Here is a 17,236-nt window from a genome sequence, read left to right as displayed (position 1 = left end):
TAAGTAATTTATTTTTGTGGTACTGGGGATTGAACCCAGGGCCTTGTGCATGTGAGGCAAGCACTCTACCAACTGAGCTGTATCCCCAGCCCTCAACCTTCTAATTTTTACAAAATTAAAAAATATCTGGCATTTTCCCAGTAGGTGCACACTTAATGTATGTTTTCTGATGTTGTTACGTACATTATTCCACAAATATCACCCACATCAATGTGATCAGTAGAGTTCATATCTATGTCTTTGCAGTTTGTTTCTTGTCTGGTTCTCTCAGTTGCTTAGAGATAGGTAAAATCTCCAACTGTGATTGCACAATCTTCTCTTTTTCCTTTTAATTCTGTCAATTTTTTGCTTCATGTACCTGCAGCTCTATTGTTGGGTGGAAACATGATTATGATTGTTGTTTTCCTCTTGACTTTGTTATTACAGAAGTGTTCCTTTCTACCTCTAGTAACATTTTGTTTTGAAATTCATTTTGTCTGGTATCACATAATCACTCCAACTTTCTTAGGCTGACTATTTGCTTTGTATCTCTTTTCCCATCCATTTACTCTCATTTTGTCTATATCTGATGTGAGTCTCTTGTAGATGCCATTTAGTCGTCGTTTTTCATCCTTTAATTTCTGTCTTGTGTGTGTGTGTGGCGGGGGTGGGTGGGTGGTGGTGTATGTGTTTGTTTGTTACTGGGGATTGAGCCCAGGAGTGCTGAGCTATACCTTCTGCCCTTTTTAGAGACAGGGTCTCACTCACTAAGTTGCCCAGACCAGCCTCCAACTTTGAGTCTTTCTGTTTCAGTCTCCTGAATAGTTGAGATTATAGGCATGTACCTGGCTTGTTTTTGTTTTTTCAGTGTTGAATCTATAATATTTAATGTAATTATTAATATGGTTGGATTTGAATCTACTTTAAAAAAAGAAGTAGTATTGATATAATTTATATACCATAAGATACACCTTCAAATGTGTGATAATTCAGTGGTTTTTATTGTATTCATAGACTGGTGCAACCATCACCACTACTTTAGATCATTCTCATTGGTCCCAAATGAAACGCAACACCCATTTGCACTCTCCCACCAAATTCCCACCAAATTCCAGCCCTAAGCACCACTTCTTTCTGTCTTTAGAGATTTACCTGTTCTTAATATGTCACATAAATGAAATCCTATAACACATGGCCTTTATATTCATTCACTTTGCATAGTGGTTTCCGGGTTCATCTGTGTTGTAGCATTATCAATATTCCATTTCTTTTTATGGATGAATTCCAGTCCATTTTATATAGTTGTACCATATCTTCCCTACTCCTCAGTTGAGGGACATTTAGGTAGTTTCCATTTTTTGAATTTTATGGATAATGGGTCTATGAATATGTGTGTACAGGACATATATTTTCAGTTCTCTAGCAGTGGAATTCTGGGTCATTTGGTAATTTCATGTAACCTTTTAAGGAATTGCCCAACTCTTTTTCCAAAGTGACATTCCACTAGCAGTGTACGAGCTTCCAGTTTCTCTACACCCTCAGCAATACTTGCTATTATCTTTCTTTTTTATTACAACCACTTTAGTGGGTGTGAAGTATGGTATCTCATTTTGGGTTGTTTTTGTTTGTTTGTTTGTTTGTTTTGTGCTGGGAATGGAACCCAGGGTCTCATACATGCTAGACAAGCATTCTACCACTGAGCTGTACCCCCCCCCCCGCTCTTTATTTTGATTTGCATTTCTCTCATAACTAATGACATTGAGCATATTTTTAGTGGCCAGTTCTGAAACTTCTTTTGGGAAATATCTCATTTAAATCCTTTAGTCATTTAAAAAACTTGTGTTTTTGTATTGTTGAATAAGAATTTTTAAAAAATATATTCTGGTTACAGCTCTCTTATCACATAAATGATTTACAAGTATTTTCTAACTTTCTTTTGAGTGGTTTATTCACTTTTTTGATAGTGTTATTCAAAAATCAAAATTTTTAATTTTGATGAATCCAGTTTATCTGATTCTTTTCTTGTCACTTGTGTTTCTGGTGTCATATGTAAGAAAGTATTGCATAATCCAGGGTCATAAATATGTATTCCTGGTTTCTCTTAAGACTGCTATAGTTTTGCTCTTTTATTTATGTCTGTGATCCATTTTTAGTGAATTTCCTTATGTGGAATGGTGTGGGGGACGTTTGCATGTGGATATCCCATTGTCATTTTGTGTGTTATTATTATGTGTTGAAAAGTCTATTCTTTCGTTGGTCTTGCTGCTTTTGTTGAAAATCAATTGAATGTAAGTGTGAGGGATTATTTCTGGGCTTTGAGTTTTATTCCACTCTTCCACTCTTATGCCAATACCACACTGTCTTGATGACTATAGCTTGTGTAATTGTTGAAACTGGGAAGTGAGGGTTCCCTATCTTTGCATCCCCCTCCTTTTAAAGTTTTCTTGGAGCTTCTGAGTCCCTTATACTTCCATATGACTTTTAGAATCAGATTAATATTTTCGGCAAAAAAAGCCTACTTGGATTCTGATGGGAATTGTATTGAAGTTGTAGACCAGTTTGGGAAATATTGTTATCTTCACAATATAAATCTTTTGATCCATGAACATGGGATGTTTTCCCCTTTATTTGGATCTTCTTAAATTTATTTTAGCAATGTGCTGTGCTCTCCAGTGTATGAGTTTCACATCTCTTTTGTTAAATGTGTTCACGTTTACCCTTTCTGATGCTATTGTAAGTGGAATTATTTTCTTTTCATTTATGGAGTGCTTGTTGCTAGTCTGTAGAAATACAATTGATTTATTTTATGTCGATCTTGTGTACTCTGCAAACTTGATAACTCATTTATTAGTTCTAGTGGATTTTTGTAGACTCCTTAGGATTTTTTGTATACTAGAATCCTGTCTTTTGCAAACGGACATAGTTTGACCTCTCCCTTTATGTTATATGTGCCTTCATTTATTTTTCTTGCCTGATTCACCTGCCAAGAGCCTCTCCAGTAGAAAACTGAATAGAAGTGATGAGAGAAGACATCTTTGTCTTATTTTTGACTGTAGGGAGAAAGCTTTCAGTCTTTTACCATTAAGTATGGTATTAACTCTGAATCTTTCTTTCCATATGAATTTGGAAAAATTCTTTTGTCAGGTTAAGGAAGAAACTTCTATTTCTAGTTTGCTAGTGATTTTATAATGAAAAGATATTAAGTATTGGCAGATGCCTTTTCTGTGTCTATCAAGGTGTACATATAATTTTTGTTCTTTATTCTATTAATAATGGGTATTGAATTGCTTGATTTTTTTGGGGGGGGGTATGTTGAACCAACCTTGCATTGCATTTCTGGGAGAAATCCCCTTGGTCATGATATAGTCTTTGTTGTTGTTGTTCTTTTTAGATATACATGATAGTAGAAAGTATTTCGACATATCATACTTACATGGAATACAACTTATTCTAATTAGGATCCCATTCTTGGGGTTGTACATGATGTGGCGTTTCACTGGTTCTGTAGTCTTTTTTTTTTTTTAATATCTATTCTTTAGTTGTGCATAATACCTTTATTTTGTTTATTTTTATGTGGTGCTGAGGATTGAACCCAGGGCCTCGCACGTGCTAGGCGAGCCGTCTACCGCTGAGCCACAACCCCAGCCCTGTAGTCTTTTTTAATATGTTCTTAAATATTTGGGAAATATTGTTATCACAGGTTTATAAGTGTTCTTTCTAAAGGATTGACCCTTATATCTGTTTTTGTCTCTAATAACAATTTTTTTCTTCAAAAGTTTATTTACATTAGTGCAGGCACTCTAGTTCTCTTTTGATTACTATTTGCATGATATATTTTTTTCATCCCCTGACTTTTAATTTGTATCTTATCCTTTTGTCTATTTTGTTGTTATTCTATTTTGCTGCTTTTTTCTTTTTGTTGGTACTAGGAATTGAACCCACCTATTGAGCTACATCCCCAGCCCTTTATATTTCATCTTAAGGTAGGATATTGCTAAATTACCCACAGTGGACTTAAACTTGGTATATTCCTCCTTCAGCCTCTTCAGTAGCTGGGAATACAGGCGCGTGTCACTATGCTACCATGCTTTGCTTGTTCCTGTGTTTTTCTGTTTGTTTAATATGTTTAGGATTCCATTTTAATTTTCCTATTAGGTTTTTCAGTATCTTTGTGGATTTCTTTTTTTGTACTACTGAAGATTAAACTCAAGAGTGCTCTACCACTGAGTCATAGCCCCAGACCCTATTATTTTGAGGTGGGGTCTCCCTAAGGCTGGCCTTGAATTTGTGATTTTCCTGCCTCCACTTCCTGAGGAGCAGGCATTATAGGTGTGTGCCACCATGCCTGGTTGGAATTTTAAAATAGAAAATAGAACAATATATATTCCAAATTATTCACTTTACAGCTGATAATAGTCCATTTTTAGTTGATAATGTGTTATTTCACATAAAATACAGAAAACTTACAACCTCATAGATCCGTATCACTCTCCATCTTTTAAATTATACATGTTACATGTGATACATGTACATGTCATCAACTCCAGAAAAGAATGTTATTAATTAAGTGGTAAACACTTATATGGCTTATAAATTTAGAGGAGAAAAAATGTTAAAGTCATCCTTTTGCATTTATTCAGGTATTTACAGTTTCTGTGCTTTTTCATTCTTTTCTGAAGATTAGAGTTTCCATGTAGCATTAGCCTGAGGAGGTTCATTTGGCATTTTTGTACGGTAGGTGTGCTGGTGGTGAATTTTCTTAGTATTCTTTTTTTCTGAAAACATTCCCATTTTCACTTTCATTCTTGAGTGATATTTACCCTGCGGGTAGAATTTTGTGTTTACAATTTTTCTTTTAGCATTTTAAAGGTGATCCACTTAAACTCTCCTCTGGCTTCCAGTTTCTGATGAAAAGTTACCCATCAATCTGATTGTTCTGTAAGGGATAGGTCATGTGTGAGTCAGCTTTCGGTTATTATAACAAATACCTGAGATAATCAACTTAAAAAAGAGGAAAGGTTTATTTTGGTTCACAGTTTTGCAGTTTCAGTCCATGACAGATTGGTCGCGTTGTTTTGGGCCTGTGGCAGCACAGTATGCGCAGTACATCATAGAGGGAGTGCACAGAAGAGGAGGACATTCATCTCCTGGAGGGAAAGAAGAGAGGGTGTGGGGAAGAGACTGGAATCCCCCAATCCTCTCTGAGGCCATGCCCCCAGTGACCTAAGACCTCCAACCAGGCTCCACCTCCTGAGTGTCCCTCCACCTCTTAGTAGTCATGCTAGAGGGCAAGCTTCTAAACCCTGGGGGACATTCCAGATCCAGACTCTGGCAGGGTGGGTTTCTCTTGCCGCTCTCCAGGTTGTCTTTGACTGTCAACCCTGGCTTCGACGCTCCTTAGTGGACTTCTTGCATTGACACTCTTTGGCAGTCATTTAATGTCTTAAGTCTGCAAATATCTGTTGCCACCAGCTATTAACACTCAAGATTTTTTTCCTTGCCATCAAACAGACCTCAGATTCTGTTGCTTTGTTTTAATTATATCCAGTCAGGTCTTAGGTCCCTTCAGTGAATCTCTTATTTCCAAAATTGTCAATTTCAGTTCTGCAGTTTCCATGTAGTTCTTTTCAATTGTATGTTTGTCTGCTTGCCCTTTTTGTCTCTGGTAAAATTTCCAGACATTGAAAATGAGTTTTGATTTACTCATTTGAGATAGGTATGGCATCCTTAATAGAATCTTCATCTGCTCCAGCATCAGCTTCCCCTTGGGGTAATGCAGTTGGTTTTCTTTGCTTTCTTGAATGTTGTGCTTCTTCTTGGTTTTTGTCTGTCAAGTGATTTGGGTTGTGTGCTGTACATTGTGGAGGTGAGGTTGTGCAGGGTCAGAGTGGCCTTGTTTTGCTTCACTGAGGGATGTTTCCTTTCCATGGCAGGTGTTGCCCTGGTGGGACTTGAGCTCAATTTTTGTTTCCCACCATGGGCTCTCTTCAGATAGGGCTGCGTTGGGCCTGTTCTGTGTGGGGGTGACTTGGGGCTACTTAGAGCTACTTAGAGGTATGAATGGGCAGATGGAGGTCATTGATCCCCCTTTCTCCTCTCTTCTGTGTGGTGAGTTCCTAGGATTCTCTTCCCTGCTTTCTGAGATCAGAAGGACTCACTGCTTCCCCATGCATGCTGGGCCCTCCCTACTGTGTGCACCAGGAAGACTGTGCCCAGAACCATGTAGAAGTGCAGGGATGAGGTCTCATTGCTGTAGCTCCAGTTCCTTGCTTCCAAGCCAGCCTCTCTTTGCAACTCCATCCACTCTCCACACTTGCTTCTTACACAACACACCTGCAGTGCGCCCCATGCCTCCAGGTGTTCTAGTGGTTTTCCAGGGGCCTGTCATTGGACCCGACCCACCTGAGCACCCCAGTCACATTGTTATGTCTAAAAGCATAACTCTCAAGCCTGAGTTTTACATCCTGGACCGCCATCAACCATGAAAATCCCTAGCTCCCTCCCCATTCAAAACTGTTGACAAACATTCCATTAACAAATGATGAGTTAAAACTAATGGCATCATTAAACTCTGCAAGTGACTCCCAGTGGGTGACCTCTGTCTGTCCCTGCTGTGGCTGCCTCTTTTGGGGCCGGTTCTACCCCTTCCCACAAATCCTTGTGGACAGGCCCCCAGCTGCAGCATGTGGGATTGATAGGGTTGATAGGCAGGGTTGATTGAGCCCTGATCTTGGCTCCTGTGCTTCTGGTGGTGGCGGCGGGTGCTGGATCCCAACAGGCTGTCTCAAACGTCTCATCTCTGGGCTCCAGCTCCCTTTTCAACCCCTGTCCCAGGGGGAAGTGCCTGGAGCCCCTCACTTGCGTGCTTTGCCTGTGTACTGGGCCTCAGGAGAATTCCCAGCCATCTCTGGGAGGTGAAGCAGGCAGGGTGGGCTGAAAGGTGGACAGAAATGCTGTGCTGTGGTGGTGCCATATGAGGGAGCTGTGGATAGACCGGATGCCTGAGGGCTGGGGGCGGGGCCGGGCGGGGCCGGGCGGGGAGGGTGTCAAGGGGCCTCCATTCAGCGGACTCAGGGGTTTTCCAAGTTGAGGTTGGAGCTGGATGGTGCTTCAGGCGGAGGGGACTGCGGAAGCAAAAGCCAGGAGGTTAGAAGGGGTAGAGGACCATCATGCTGAGCTAAAGCCGGTTGCTCTGCAGTTTATTGGAGGTTATGTGGCAAAGGAGCCCCCAGCGTAGGTCCCTAGGCTCTTGGAAGGGATGCTGAGCCTCCTGTCCAGGAGCGGAGGGGCTGGGCCCCAGGGCTGCGGGGTTCTAGTGAGGCTCCGCCTTCTGAGGGGGTCGGGGCGCAGCGGCTGGAGGCTTCAGGGAGCCTGTGAGAGAGGCCCTGGGGGTTGGGGCTTTCCACGGGCTTTCCCAGCCGCCTTGCAGGTGTGCAACCTCCCCTCCCCTGCTCTGTCTTCTGGGGTTTCCAGGGGCCACGTTGGAGGTGCTGGGGGGCTCAGGTGGGTCAGGGACCCAGTTCTCAGCGGAGCTCTGGGGTGGGGTTGGAGGCAGCACCTGTCAGCCAGGGGTGGGGATAGCAAGCCGCCTGGGCAAGTGCCACTGCTTTCTGGGCCTCAGTTTCCTCTCCTGAAAACTGAAGAGTCCCTCCAGGAGTACAGTCCCCGGGAGAAATGGGTCTGGAGTCTTCGTGCTAGCAGCCAGGGGCAGAGTGGCTGGGAGAAGGAACCCCAGACCCTGGCCACAGCCCCCCTCCTCCCTGTCCAGGCACAGAGTTCGAGTACACGGACTCGGAGAGTGAGGTCAAGGTGCGCAAGCAGTCGCCTGCCGGGCTGCTGCGGCCCAAGAAGGGGCTGGGGGAGCCGGGCCCTTCCCTGGCTGTGCCCCCGCCCAGCGCCCGAGGCCCAGGCCCCACCAGCCCGGACAAGGCCAAGCTGGCAGCGGAGAAGGGGCGCAAGGCGCGTAAGCTACGGGGCCCCAAGGAGCCTGGCTTCGAAGCTGGGCCAGAGGCCAGCGACGACGACCTGTGGACCCGGCGCCGCAGCGAGCGCATCTTCCTGCACGACGCCTCGGCCGCAGCTCCTGCGCCCAGCAACGCAGCGCCCGCCCCCAAGCCCAGCCGTGGTGGCAAGGGCGGCTCCGCAGTGAGCCCGCGCAAGGACACCGGCCGTGCCAAGGACAGGAAGGACCCCAGGAAGGTAGGGGCTCAGCACAGGTGTGGGGCCTTGGGAAGGAGGCTGGGGTCCCCTAGTCTTGGGAACTGGCTCTGAGTTAGCCTGTGCTGATGAAAGCCCTGGTTTGCTGCCCTTCCTTACAGAGCCCTTCATCTCTGTCCCATCTCAGGATGACCCTTAAAAATATGGATAAATACCCGAAGCCCCATATTGTTGGCTTTTCACCATGATAGCAAAAATACCTGAGATAGATAGCTTATAAAGAGAAAGGTGTCCTTTGGCTCTCAGTTTGGGGAGTTCTGAGCCATGAGGGATTGGCCCCAGTGTTCTGAGCCTGTGGTGAGCCCCACATCATGGCAGGAGCCTGTGGTGAAGCAAAACCTGCTCACCCAGCCAGCCACGGGTGAGGGAGGGCAAGGAAGTCCCCCAATGACCCATTGGCCCTACTTCCTAAAGTCCTACCACCTCCCAATAGCCCAGCCTGGGAATCAAGCATCCAGCCTTCAGAGACTCTTGTCCCATCATAGCAGACCCCAGGGAAGATATCCAAAAAACCCATTGGTGATCTGGTGCCAGACCTGCTCCTTTATGAATGTATTTAATAAGGGGGTGTGGCATCGGGTCTAGTAAGGACTTTTCAGGGTGCCTATAGTAACTGTCATGGGCTGGGGACCCTGGTGGTTTCTGTTGGTGGCACTGGCACTAGCACTGCCAACATCATGGTGGTTTGTGGCCTCCAGTCTTCACCTGCAGGAAAACCTCATTTCTTCAGAGGTAAAAACGTGAGACAGAGATGGGATTTGTGTGTGTGTGTAGATTGAACCCCTGGCTTCATTCATGCTAAGCAAGCACTCTATCACTGAGCTACATTTGCAGCTCATACTTTCTTGAATTGTCTCCATGGATACTCTAAATTAAGAAAACTTGCCTTTCAAGAACACCAGGATAGGGGACATGTTCTCCTTTTCCATTGGCTGCTAGGAAGTGCATGGTCAGTGGCTCCCTGCTTAAATAATTGTGTTCAGGTTTGATGGCCAGCTCTCTACAGTATTCAATACCTTTATTCTACCTTGAGTCCCTGATGGAGGATGTGCACTCAAGTAGCAATGACCTTTTAGGAAAAAATGATGAAAAGGGATTACACTCAGAAATTTATTTTATGAGTGCATGGTAGTGCACTCCTTAATCCCTAGGTCTTGGGAGGTTGCGGCAGGAGGATTGCCAAGTTCAAGACTGCCCTTGGCAATTTAGTGAGATCCTGTCTTGAAATAAAAGATACGAGGGGCTGGTGGGGAGAAGGGGCTGTGTTTGAGCATCACCCACAGGCCTCTGGTGTTTGTGCTCACCTCTTTTCTCCTCCGAGCTATCTCATGTTTTTCAGGGCCTTAGAGAAAAAGTGCAGGGTGAATAATAATATTAATACCAGGTAACCCAAGATAGGCCCAGACACATTCGAACTACTTACCATGCAGATAGTCACACTCCCTTTATCTGCGGGGGACTCGTTCCCAGACCCCTAGTGAAGGCCTGAAACTACAGATGGTCCTGACCTCTGTGCTGCCATACCACCACTGTTTTTTGTTGTTGTTGTTTTCTAAAGAGAGAGAGAGAAAGAGAGAATTTTTTAATATTTATTTTTTAGTTTTTGGCAGACACAACATCTTTGTTGGTATGTGGTGCTGAGGATCGAACCCGGGCTGCACGCATGCCAGGCGAGCGCGCTACAGCTTGAGCCACATCCCCAGCCCCATACCACCACTGTTGTCCTGAGGACTGAGATGGCTGCTGAGTGGCCCAGGGCAGGTGGACATACAGCATGGACATGTGGACAGAGGACCACCCGAGTCCTGGGGGACATGGGGCAGGATACCTCAGGGCCTCACAAGCTTTGGTCATGTTACTCAGTGCGGCAGGTAGTTTGAGGCTTATGAATTGTTTATTCCTGAAACTTGGCATCTAGCATTTGCAGACTGTGGTTGACCGTAGGTTACGGAAACCACAGGAAGTAAGTGCAGGTAAGTGGGGATGGCTGTGTTTCATTTATTGAGTGCTCCACCATGTGAAGTAGGTTCCTCATGTTAACCACACTTCCCAGGTGGCCCACAAGATGGCAGGTACCTGCTGGGACCGTGGCCACACTCCCCAGAGCTAAGCTGTCCACACTGGGTATTTCTTGCCAGGGCCTGGGCCTGATCACCAGTCCACACTGCCCCTTCGGCCTCTCCCAGGATGGCACCTTCTGTTGGAGGCCCTGGAGTCCCATTCCTAGCATCTGCATAGCTGGGGCTGTTGGGGTAGAGGATGCCAGGGTCAGCCAGGCCCAGCCTTTTGGTGGTGGAGCAAGAGACCAGGTAAATTGTCAGTAGAAGGAGACTCTACCCAGCAGCCACCCAGGAATCACATGGTTGGCATTGCTTTGAGATCTGCTTTTGTGTCCTATCTCTTATTTAAACTTTTTAAAAAATTTTTTTGTAGTTGTAGATGGACACAATACCTTTATTCTTATTTTCATGTGGTGCTGAGGATCAAACCCAGTGCCTTCCACATGTGAGGCGAGCATGCTACCACTGAGCCCTTGCTAAATAGCTGAGTCTAGCTTTGAACTTGTGATCCTCCAGCCTCAGCCCCCTGAACTGCAGGGATTACAGGTGTGCACCATGGTGTCTGGCTGTTGCTGACACTTTGCTAACATACATGGGGCTGCCTGGAAGAGCTCTGTACGAAGCCCATGTCTGAGTCCCTCTGTGGACCAGGCCCAGGAGTGGGACCTGCAGGTCCAGCCTATGGATTCTGACCCACTCTCCCTGAGGTACAGCCTCCTGAGTGCTGGGATTACAGGCATGTGCGACCTCACTGAGTTTAACCTTATGGACTTTTATGTTACTTTGATTTTTTTATCAATATTTCTAGCTGGCTGTGGGTCATGGCACTGTCTGGGTGTCCGTCCCATGGTGACATCTCCTCCCGCCTTCACCTTGCTGGCTGCTGGTGATTTAGTAGCTGATGGACTTTTGCCACCATAATTACCGAAGCAAAGGATGTCTCCATTTGGTGTCAGAACCTCTGTCATTTTGGGAGCTATTTTCTTATTAAAATAAAAGGGATTGGGGGTTCCCAGAAATGATTTTACTGATCAAAGGGAAAAAAAAGTTATTGGTTTTATCTGTTAATGACGGTAATCAGGAAGAAAAGGAAGAAAGGAAATATCCACTGAGACACCCCCCCCCCACCCGGCCATGAACAGCTGCAAAGCCATGTGCTGTAAGATAAGGTGTCCACGCCAGAGGAGGAGGCAGCGTGGCTGCGGACATCCTTGTCACCCTGAGAGGCCCTGGGCTTTCAGGAATATGAATGGGATTACAATGTGCATCAGAAACAAGAAAATACAGTGTGTAGGTGCGAATGTCCAAGAGGAGGACCAGGACAGTTCCCTTTTTGTCCTTTTAGTGCTCTTTGCTTTGAATTTTAGGTTTGATGTGGATGTTGTGACGGTAGTATCTCAGTAACATCTGCCCACTGTTACCTTTTTCTGTCTGAATTTTCAGCGACCTAACAATGCAGCCTTGGCCATTTGGTTTTCAACAGGTCTCTTGTGGTTTACTGTACTTACTTATCTTTTGTGGTGCAGGGGGTGGAATCAGGGCCTGGTGCATGCTAGGGGAGCACTGACCCACACCCTTAGCCCGACACGTCCCTTAAGAAGCATGGAGGCCTGCCCCCACTCCTACCACCCGTAGCCTCTGGCTCATGCCTGCTGTAGATCTCGCCCAGCATGGGCTTTGCTGGTTTTGGCTCCTGGTCGGAGCACAATGTGACATTAGCAGCTGGAACAGAGGCTGTCACTGTGTTTGGAGGCACCAGTTTTGGTGACAGGCCACTGGTCATCCAGGTTGTTTCCGGGTCTTTGCTTGGATCAGCAAAGCCGCACACGATGTCTGCTTCAGAAGGGTAGGGCCAGTTCCAGTTCAGCCTCATCAGCGTAGGGAGGAGGGCGAGTTCCTCCAGGCTGAGCACCATGAGGTGCCAGGAGGGCACACCCCTCACTATGGGGACTCCGTGGAAGTGACTTGGGTGGCATTGTGGAAGTGACTTGGGTGGCAGCTAAGTGGCTTTAAATGCCTTTCCAGGAATAGGTACTCCAGATCTAGCTGGTCTGTAAGCTAGGGTCTTTTCTCTCTTTTTAAATTCATTTTTGGCATTATTTGAAAAAGTGACAGAGTAAGCCACCTACAGGTGTGTGGTTGGAGGGGGCGGAGTGAGTGCCAGCCCCCACTCCGTGGCACACCCGCAGCTGTTATTCAGCAGAAACGGGGCTCCCGCCCTGCGCCCTAGCTGTGCACAGGAAGAGTTCCAAAGCAGGGCTTTGGTCACTCCCAGCTGTGTTTCAAACACCATGTGGGCTAATGTGTCCGTGTGGCCTTCTTGTCTGCCTGGTTGTATGTGCTCGTCCCTCCAGAACGCGCCTTGTGTGCTGTCACCAGTAGCGCTGCTGGAGAGGAGTCACTTGCCCATATGCAAGTCAGGTTGTCCTCTTGTTTGGGGGCAGCACGGAGTGTGCGATAGTGACGGGGTAGCCGAGATTACAAACAGAAATGCTGTCAGAGCACAAGGTGTTCTGATCTTCTGGGTGTGGCACTTGGGGTCGGGGGACCTGGAAGGGCTGAGCCAGGGGAGAGCAGCATGGGGCCCTGTGTAACCACCCAGTGGCCTGGGCTCTCCCTCCCCCCTGAGCATCCTGCTTGTTCCTTCCTCCTCCAGAAGAAGAAAGGGAAAGAGACTGGGTCAGGAGCTGCACTGCCACCACCCCGTGTCCCCGCCCTGCCCTCCGAGGCCAGGGCCCCTCATGCTGGGCCCCTGGCGACTGCCAAGAGGAGCAAGGCCAAAGCCAAAGGCAAGGAGGTGAAGAAGGAGGTGAGCCTTCCCAGAGGGTGCACACAGAGGATCAGGCCTGGGCCAGTCCGCAGTGTGGGGGCAGCACTGGAGCCCACTGCGTGGCCCTCTGTGCTCCTGCAGCAGGGGTTGGTACCGAGACCCAGGGTCTTCCATGTGCTACTCTGTGTTTACTCTAACTGCAGCCAAGGCTCAGCAAGCAAGATGACCAGCTGTGGTCCCCATGCTCTTAGCAGGGTCAGGAGACACCTGGCCACCACCATGAGGCTATCTGGCAACAGGAGCACCTGCTCAGTGCCAGGTCCCCTCTGGGATCCACAGGCTTCACGCGGTTGACAGGGGATGTGCCTGGGTGTGCCCCTGTACCTGTTAGCTGCTGCCCAGGCTGTTTCCTCAAGCCTTTGCATGTGGCTGGAGATGCCCCCTCAGTCTCTCTAAGGAGGAAACCATGGTGTCTGCTGGGCGTTGGGTGTCAGAGTGGTACTGAGTGCTGAGTACTAAGTATCATGCTGAGTGTGCACAGGCAGTGGACAGTTGGTTGCAACCCATTTCATCTTCCCTCTGGCCTTCAGGTGTGCCCGGTCCCTTGCCATTGAGCACATGGCAGATGCCACCACAGCCTGTCACCCAGGTTTCCAGAGAGGACCCCAGCAGGGCAAGAACCCTGTGCTGTGTTCTAAGCTGTTGGTCTGCTGTGTTCCACCCACAGAACCGGGGGAAGGGGGGTGCTGTGAGCAAGCTGATGGAGAGCATGGCGGCTGAGGAGGACTTTGAACCCAACCAGGACTCAAGCTTCTCAGAGGATGAGCACCTGCCACGAGGCGGGGCTGTGGAGCGGCCTCTTACCCCAGGTGGGTGACTGTGAGGCTGTGTGTGTTGGGAGGAGCTGCAGGGGTTCCTGAGGATGTTAGATTTAAGTCCTGGCCTGACACATAGCTGGAAAAAGCATGTGCAAAGCTCCTGAGGCACTTGAGGCAAATAGAAAGGAGGCCTACTCAGCTCTGGCTTAGTATGCTTGGGTATGTGGGGAGCAGCCTGGGGACTTTGGAGGAGGTGGGAGCAGATCACCCACAGCCTCTGAGACCTTGGCCAGGGGTATGGTGCTCATCCCAAGGAGCACAACTGTCCCAGGGTATGGGAGAGCAGTGTGGTCAGGGTATTGAAGTGAGCCCCCCGCCTGCTGTGTTGAGCATCCTGCAGGTCCCAGGGAGGCAGGAGACTGTAAACATCTAAGTAGTACAGGTAGGACCTGGGCCCCTTGGGGCAACAGTGGGGAGGCAGGCAAGTTTGAGTGTTAAAAGGGAGGGTGGAGGGTGGTGGGAATGGGGCCTGTGACCTGGAGAGATTAGGGCTAGTGATGGGAACACCCTGAGGAAGTCATGTCCATCAGGCACAGAGACCCTGGTCCGAGCTCAGAGGAGGGATCCCAGATACAAACTGTGGGGAGCGAGGACAGGGCTGTGTGCTCGTTCCTGCTGCTCTGGAACAGCCAGCTGCGTGACCACTCTTGGGCTGCGGTCTGCAGGGGGTGGGGGGCTGTGTGATCAGTGCAGTGGGCTAGCCCCCCGTGATGAAACGACGGGGCGTCAAGGGTCTGGGTCGTGCACTCAGCTCTGGGTCATGCACTGTGCTGGACCGTGGCTTGGTGGGAGCAGTGGCCCCTGAGATGCAGCCAGAGGTTTGCTAAGGCCAGAGGGAGCAGGAGGCCTCTCAGGCCTAGGGACAGGCATGCCACCCCTTCTGCCTTTGGCCAAATCAAGTGACACAGCCACCCAGTCTCAAGGAGTGGGACGTGCCCTCTGCCCAGGAGGTGGCAGGTGCATGGAGAAATGGGCCCTTTGTACCTGAACCCCAGAACTGTCTAGGTCTTTTTGTTTTGTTTTGGTACCAGGAATTGAACCCAGGGCACCTAGCCAGTGAGCCACATCCCTAGCCCTTTTCATATTTTATTTAGAGATGGGGTCTTGCTGAGTTGCATAGGCCTGGCTAAGTTGCCGAGGCTGGTTTTGAACTTAATCCTGCCTCAGCCTCTTGAGCCACTGGGATTGCAGGCATGCACCACATCCCACTGTCGGTCTTTTTGACATATGCTAATGACAGGGGACCAGGTAAAAGGTCCCCACCCAGAAGGAAGAGCAGGAAGAAGACAACTAAGGAGAGTTTGGGTGTATGACCTTAAGGGGGCTCCTGAGAAGGACTGGGGCAGGGGGCTGACGGCTCAGCTGGAACATTTTCTGTGTCCACCAGAAAACCTGTCCCAGATAGGAAACTGGACAAAGCCCCAGCTGTCTGGCTGAAGCAGCAGCACTGGACGGCAGGATAGAGGGGGGCTGCTGAATTGGGGAGGTGCTGACGGCACAGAGCTTGGCGAGGTGCACACCCCCTGCCCCTCCCCCACCCAGGTGTGCACTCAGCATAAGCCAGTTGGTACAGGCCACATGTACTCAGGTACACCCAGTGTGTACCCTGCAGACTCACCTGGCAGGGCCTCTGTTCCTAGAGGTGACTTGGGGGCCATTAGGTAGACCTGGGGAGGAGGCTGGGTCTCCCCTATGCCTCCCGCTCCAGCCCAGCCTTGCTGCCCACCCCTGCAGCCCCTCGCTCCTGTATCATCGACAAGGATGAGCTGAAGGACGGCCTGCGTGTTCTCATCCCCATGGACGACAAGCTGCTATACGCCGGGCATGTGCAGACAGTGCACTCTCCGGACATGTGAGTCCTGCCGGGCTCCTTGCTGTGCCTCCCTGGGCAGATGGCTTCTCCTTTCTGGACTGTGCCTTCCCTCCACAGAAGGGGGAAGGGACATGAGGGCTCTGAAGACGCCGCCAGGCCACCACATGTGGAAGGTGTGCCCGGGTGGGCCCTGCCAGGGAGGGGGCTCCGGCTGGGCATGGCCATGCCGCAGTGGCGAGGGGCTCACAGGAAGGCGCCAGAGTGTGTGCTGGCCTCTCTCGGGGTCGCATGCTCAGCAGCCCCTCGCTCCATGGATGAGGAGGCTTGGCCAGGAGGGGACATAACAAGTCAGTCAAACCGCCAAGTCCTGGTGCTGTGTCCTGGCAGGCTAGTGCTGTATCGGAGCTGGTGTGGGGCTGGCTCAGGGTGTGTGGCCTCTGCCACCTCACACACGTTTGCCCTGCTCCCAGATATCGCGTGGTGGTGGAGGGCGAGCGCGGGAACCGGCCCCACATCTACTGCCTGGAGCAGCTGCTGCAGGAGGCGGTGAGCTGGGGCGGGAGCGGGAGGCTGGGCTCCAGAGGCCTAGGGAAGGGTCACAGGTTGCAGCCACATCTCGGTTCCTGGTCACCTCCTGGTGCTCATCCTGTGCTCTCTCAGATCATAGACGTGAGGCCGGCCTCCACTCGCTTCTTGCCACAAGGGACCAGGATCGCAGCCTACTGGAGCCAGCAGTACCGCTGCCTGTACCCTGGCACTGTTGTCCGAGGTGAGAGGCCCCTTTCGGCTGCTCCCCCGTCTCCTAACAGGCTGCTGTGGATTTAGTTGGTCACCAAAACCCGACTGTATTGGACTTAATTGCAGAGATTTTTGTTGGCTCACATGACTGACAAGCACAGGGCTTTCAATGGTGTCCCCAGCAAAGGCGGGATGTTGGCCACAGAAGAGAGGAGGAAGAGGGGCAGACATACAATAGGCACGTCTGGAGGTGCAGACAGGGACATAGGCAGATAGAGGAGGTGACACTCAGGGGATGTTGGACAGACCAAGTCAAAGTCCTACGTGCCTGATGCGCTGACCCCTCGGCTCCCTGACCTTTGTGACCAAGGGAGAAGCAGGGCCGGGCAGCAAAACTGCAGGTGTGAGGTCCAGTCTGATCGCAGGTTTTGCACTGGAAGATTTATTTTTCCCACTTGTTATCATTGAGCATCAAAACCCTGGAAGTCCTGTTACTATGGGAAGAGTTTGTCTTGGTTTCCAATCTCTGTGCTCTTGACCTCTGGTACCCTGAGGGCTGGCTGCCTTCCAGGGTCACCTTATGGTGCTGCTTTGAGTCTTGGGCCTTCCCCTGGCCAGTGTTCTGGGGCTCCTTTGGGCTTCTGTATGGCATCCAACATCTTTCTAGGCTCATACCCTCATTTTAGTAGAGGATGTCGGTAATTTTCTGAGAGAGTCCCTAGAAAACGAGTTTTTCAAGCTGGGGACAGTGGTGCACGCCTGTAATCCCAGTGGCTTAGGA

The 17,236-nt window shown here is 49.2% G+C and overlaps 1 protein-coding gene across 9 annotated transcripts in view; it reads left to right on the top strand.

Annotated features, from left to right (window-relative positions):
• Window positions 1-17,236, top strand: part of Tnrc18 (trinucleotide repeat containing 18) — a 90,015-nt gene that overhangs the window by 62,504 nt on the left and 10,275 nt on the right. For 8 of the 9 annotated variants that reach the window (XM_026407169.2, XM_026407168.2, XM_077803048.1 and 5 more), the window contains 6 exons: window positions 7,748-8,178; window positions 12,913-13,065; window positions 13,754-13,895; window positions 15,639-15,756; window positions 16,188-16,263; window positions 16,378-16,486. In XM_026407169.2, the coding sequence (XP_026262954.2) occupies window positions 7,748-8,178; window positions 12,913-13,065; window positions 13,754-13,895; window positions 15,639-15,756; window positions 16,188-16,263; window positions 16,378-16,486 (1,029 nt within the window). The remainder of the gene's footprint in view (window positions 1-7,747; window positions 8,179-12,912; window positions 13,066-13,753; window positions 13,896-15,638; window positions 15,757-16,187; window positions 16,264-16,377; window positions 16,487-17,236) is intronic. The other variant, XM_077803045.1, reaches the window with a different exon arrangement.

The sequence above is a fragment of the Urocitellus parryii genome, chromosome 9 (assembly GCF_045843805.1).
Source record: "Urocitellus parryii isolate mUroPar1 chromosome 9, mUroPar1.hap1, whole genome shotgun sequence".
Classification (NCBI taxonomy): Eukaryota; Metazoa; Chordata; class Mammalia; order Rodentia; family Sciuridae; genus Urocitellus; species Urocitellus parryii.
This window is presented reverse-complemented; position numbering and strand designations above follow the sequence as displayed.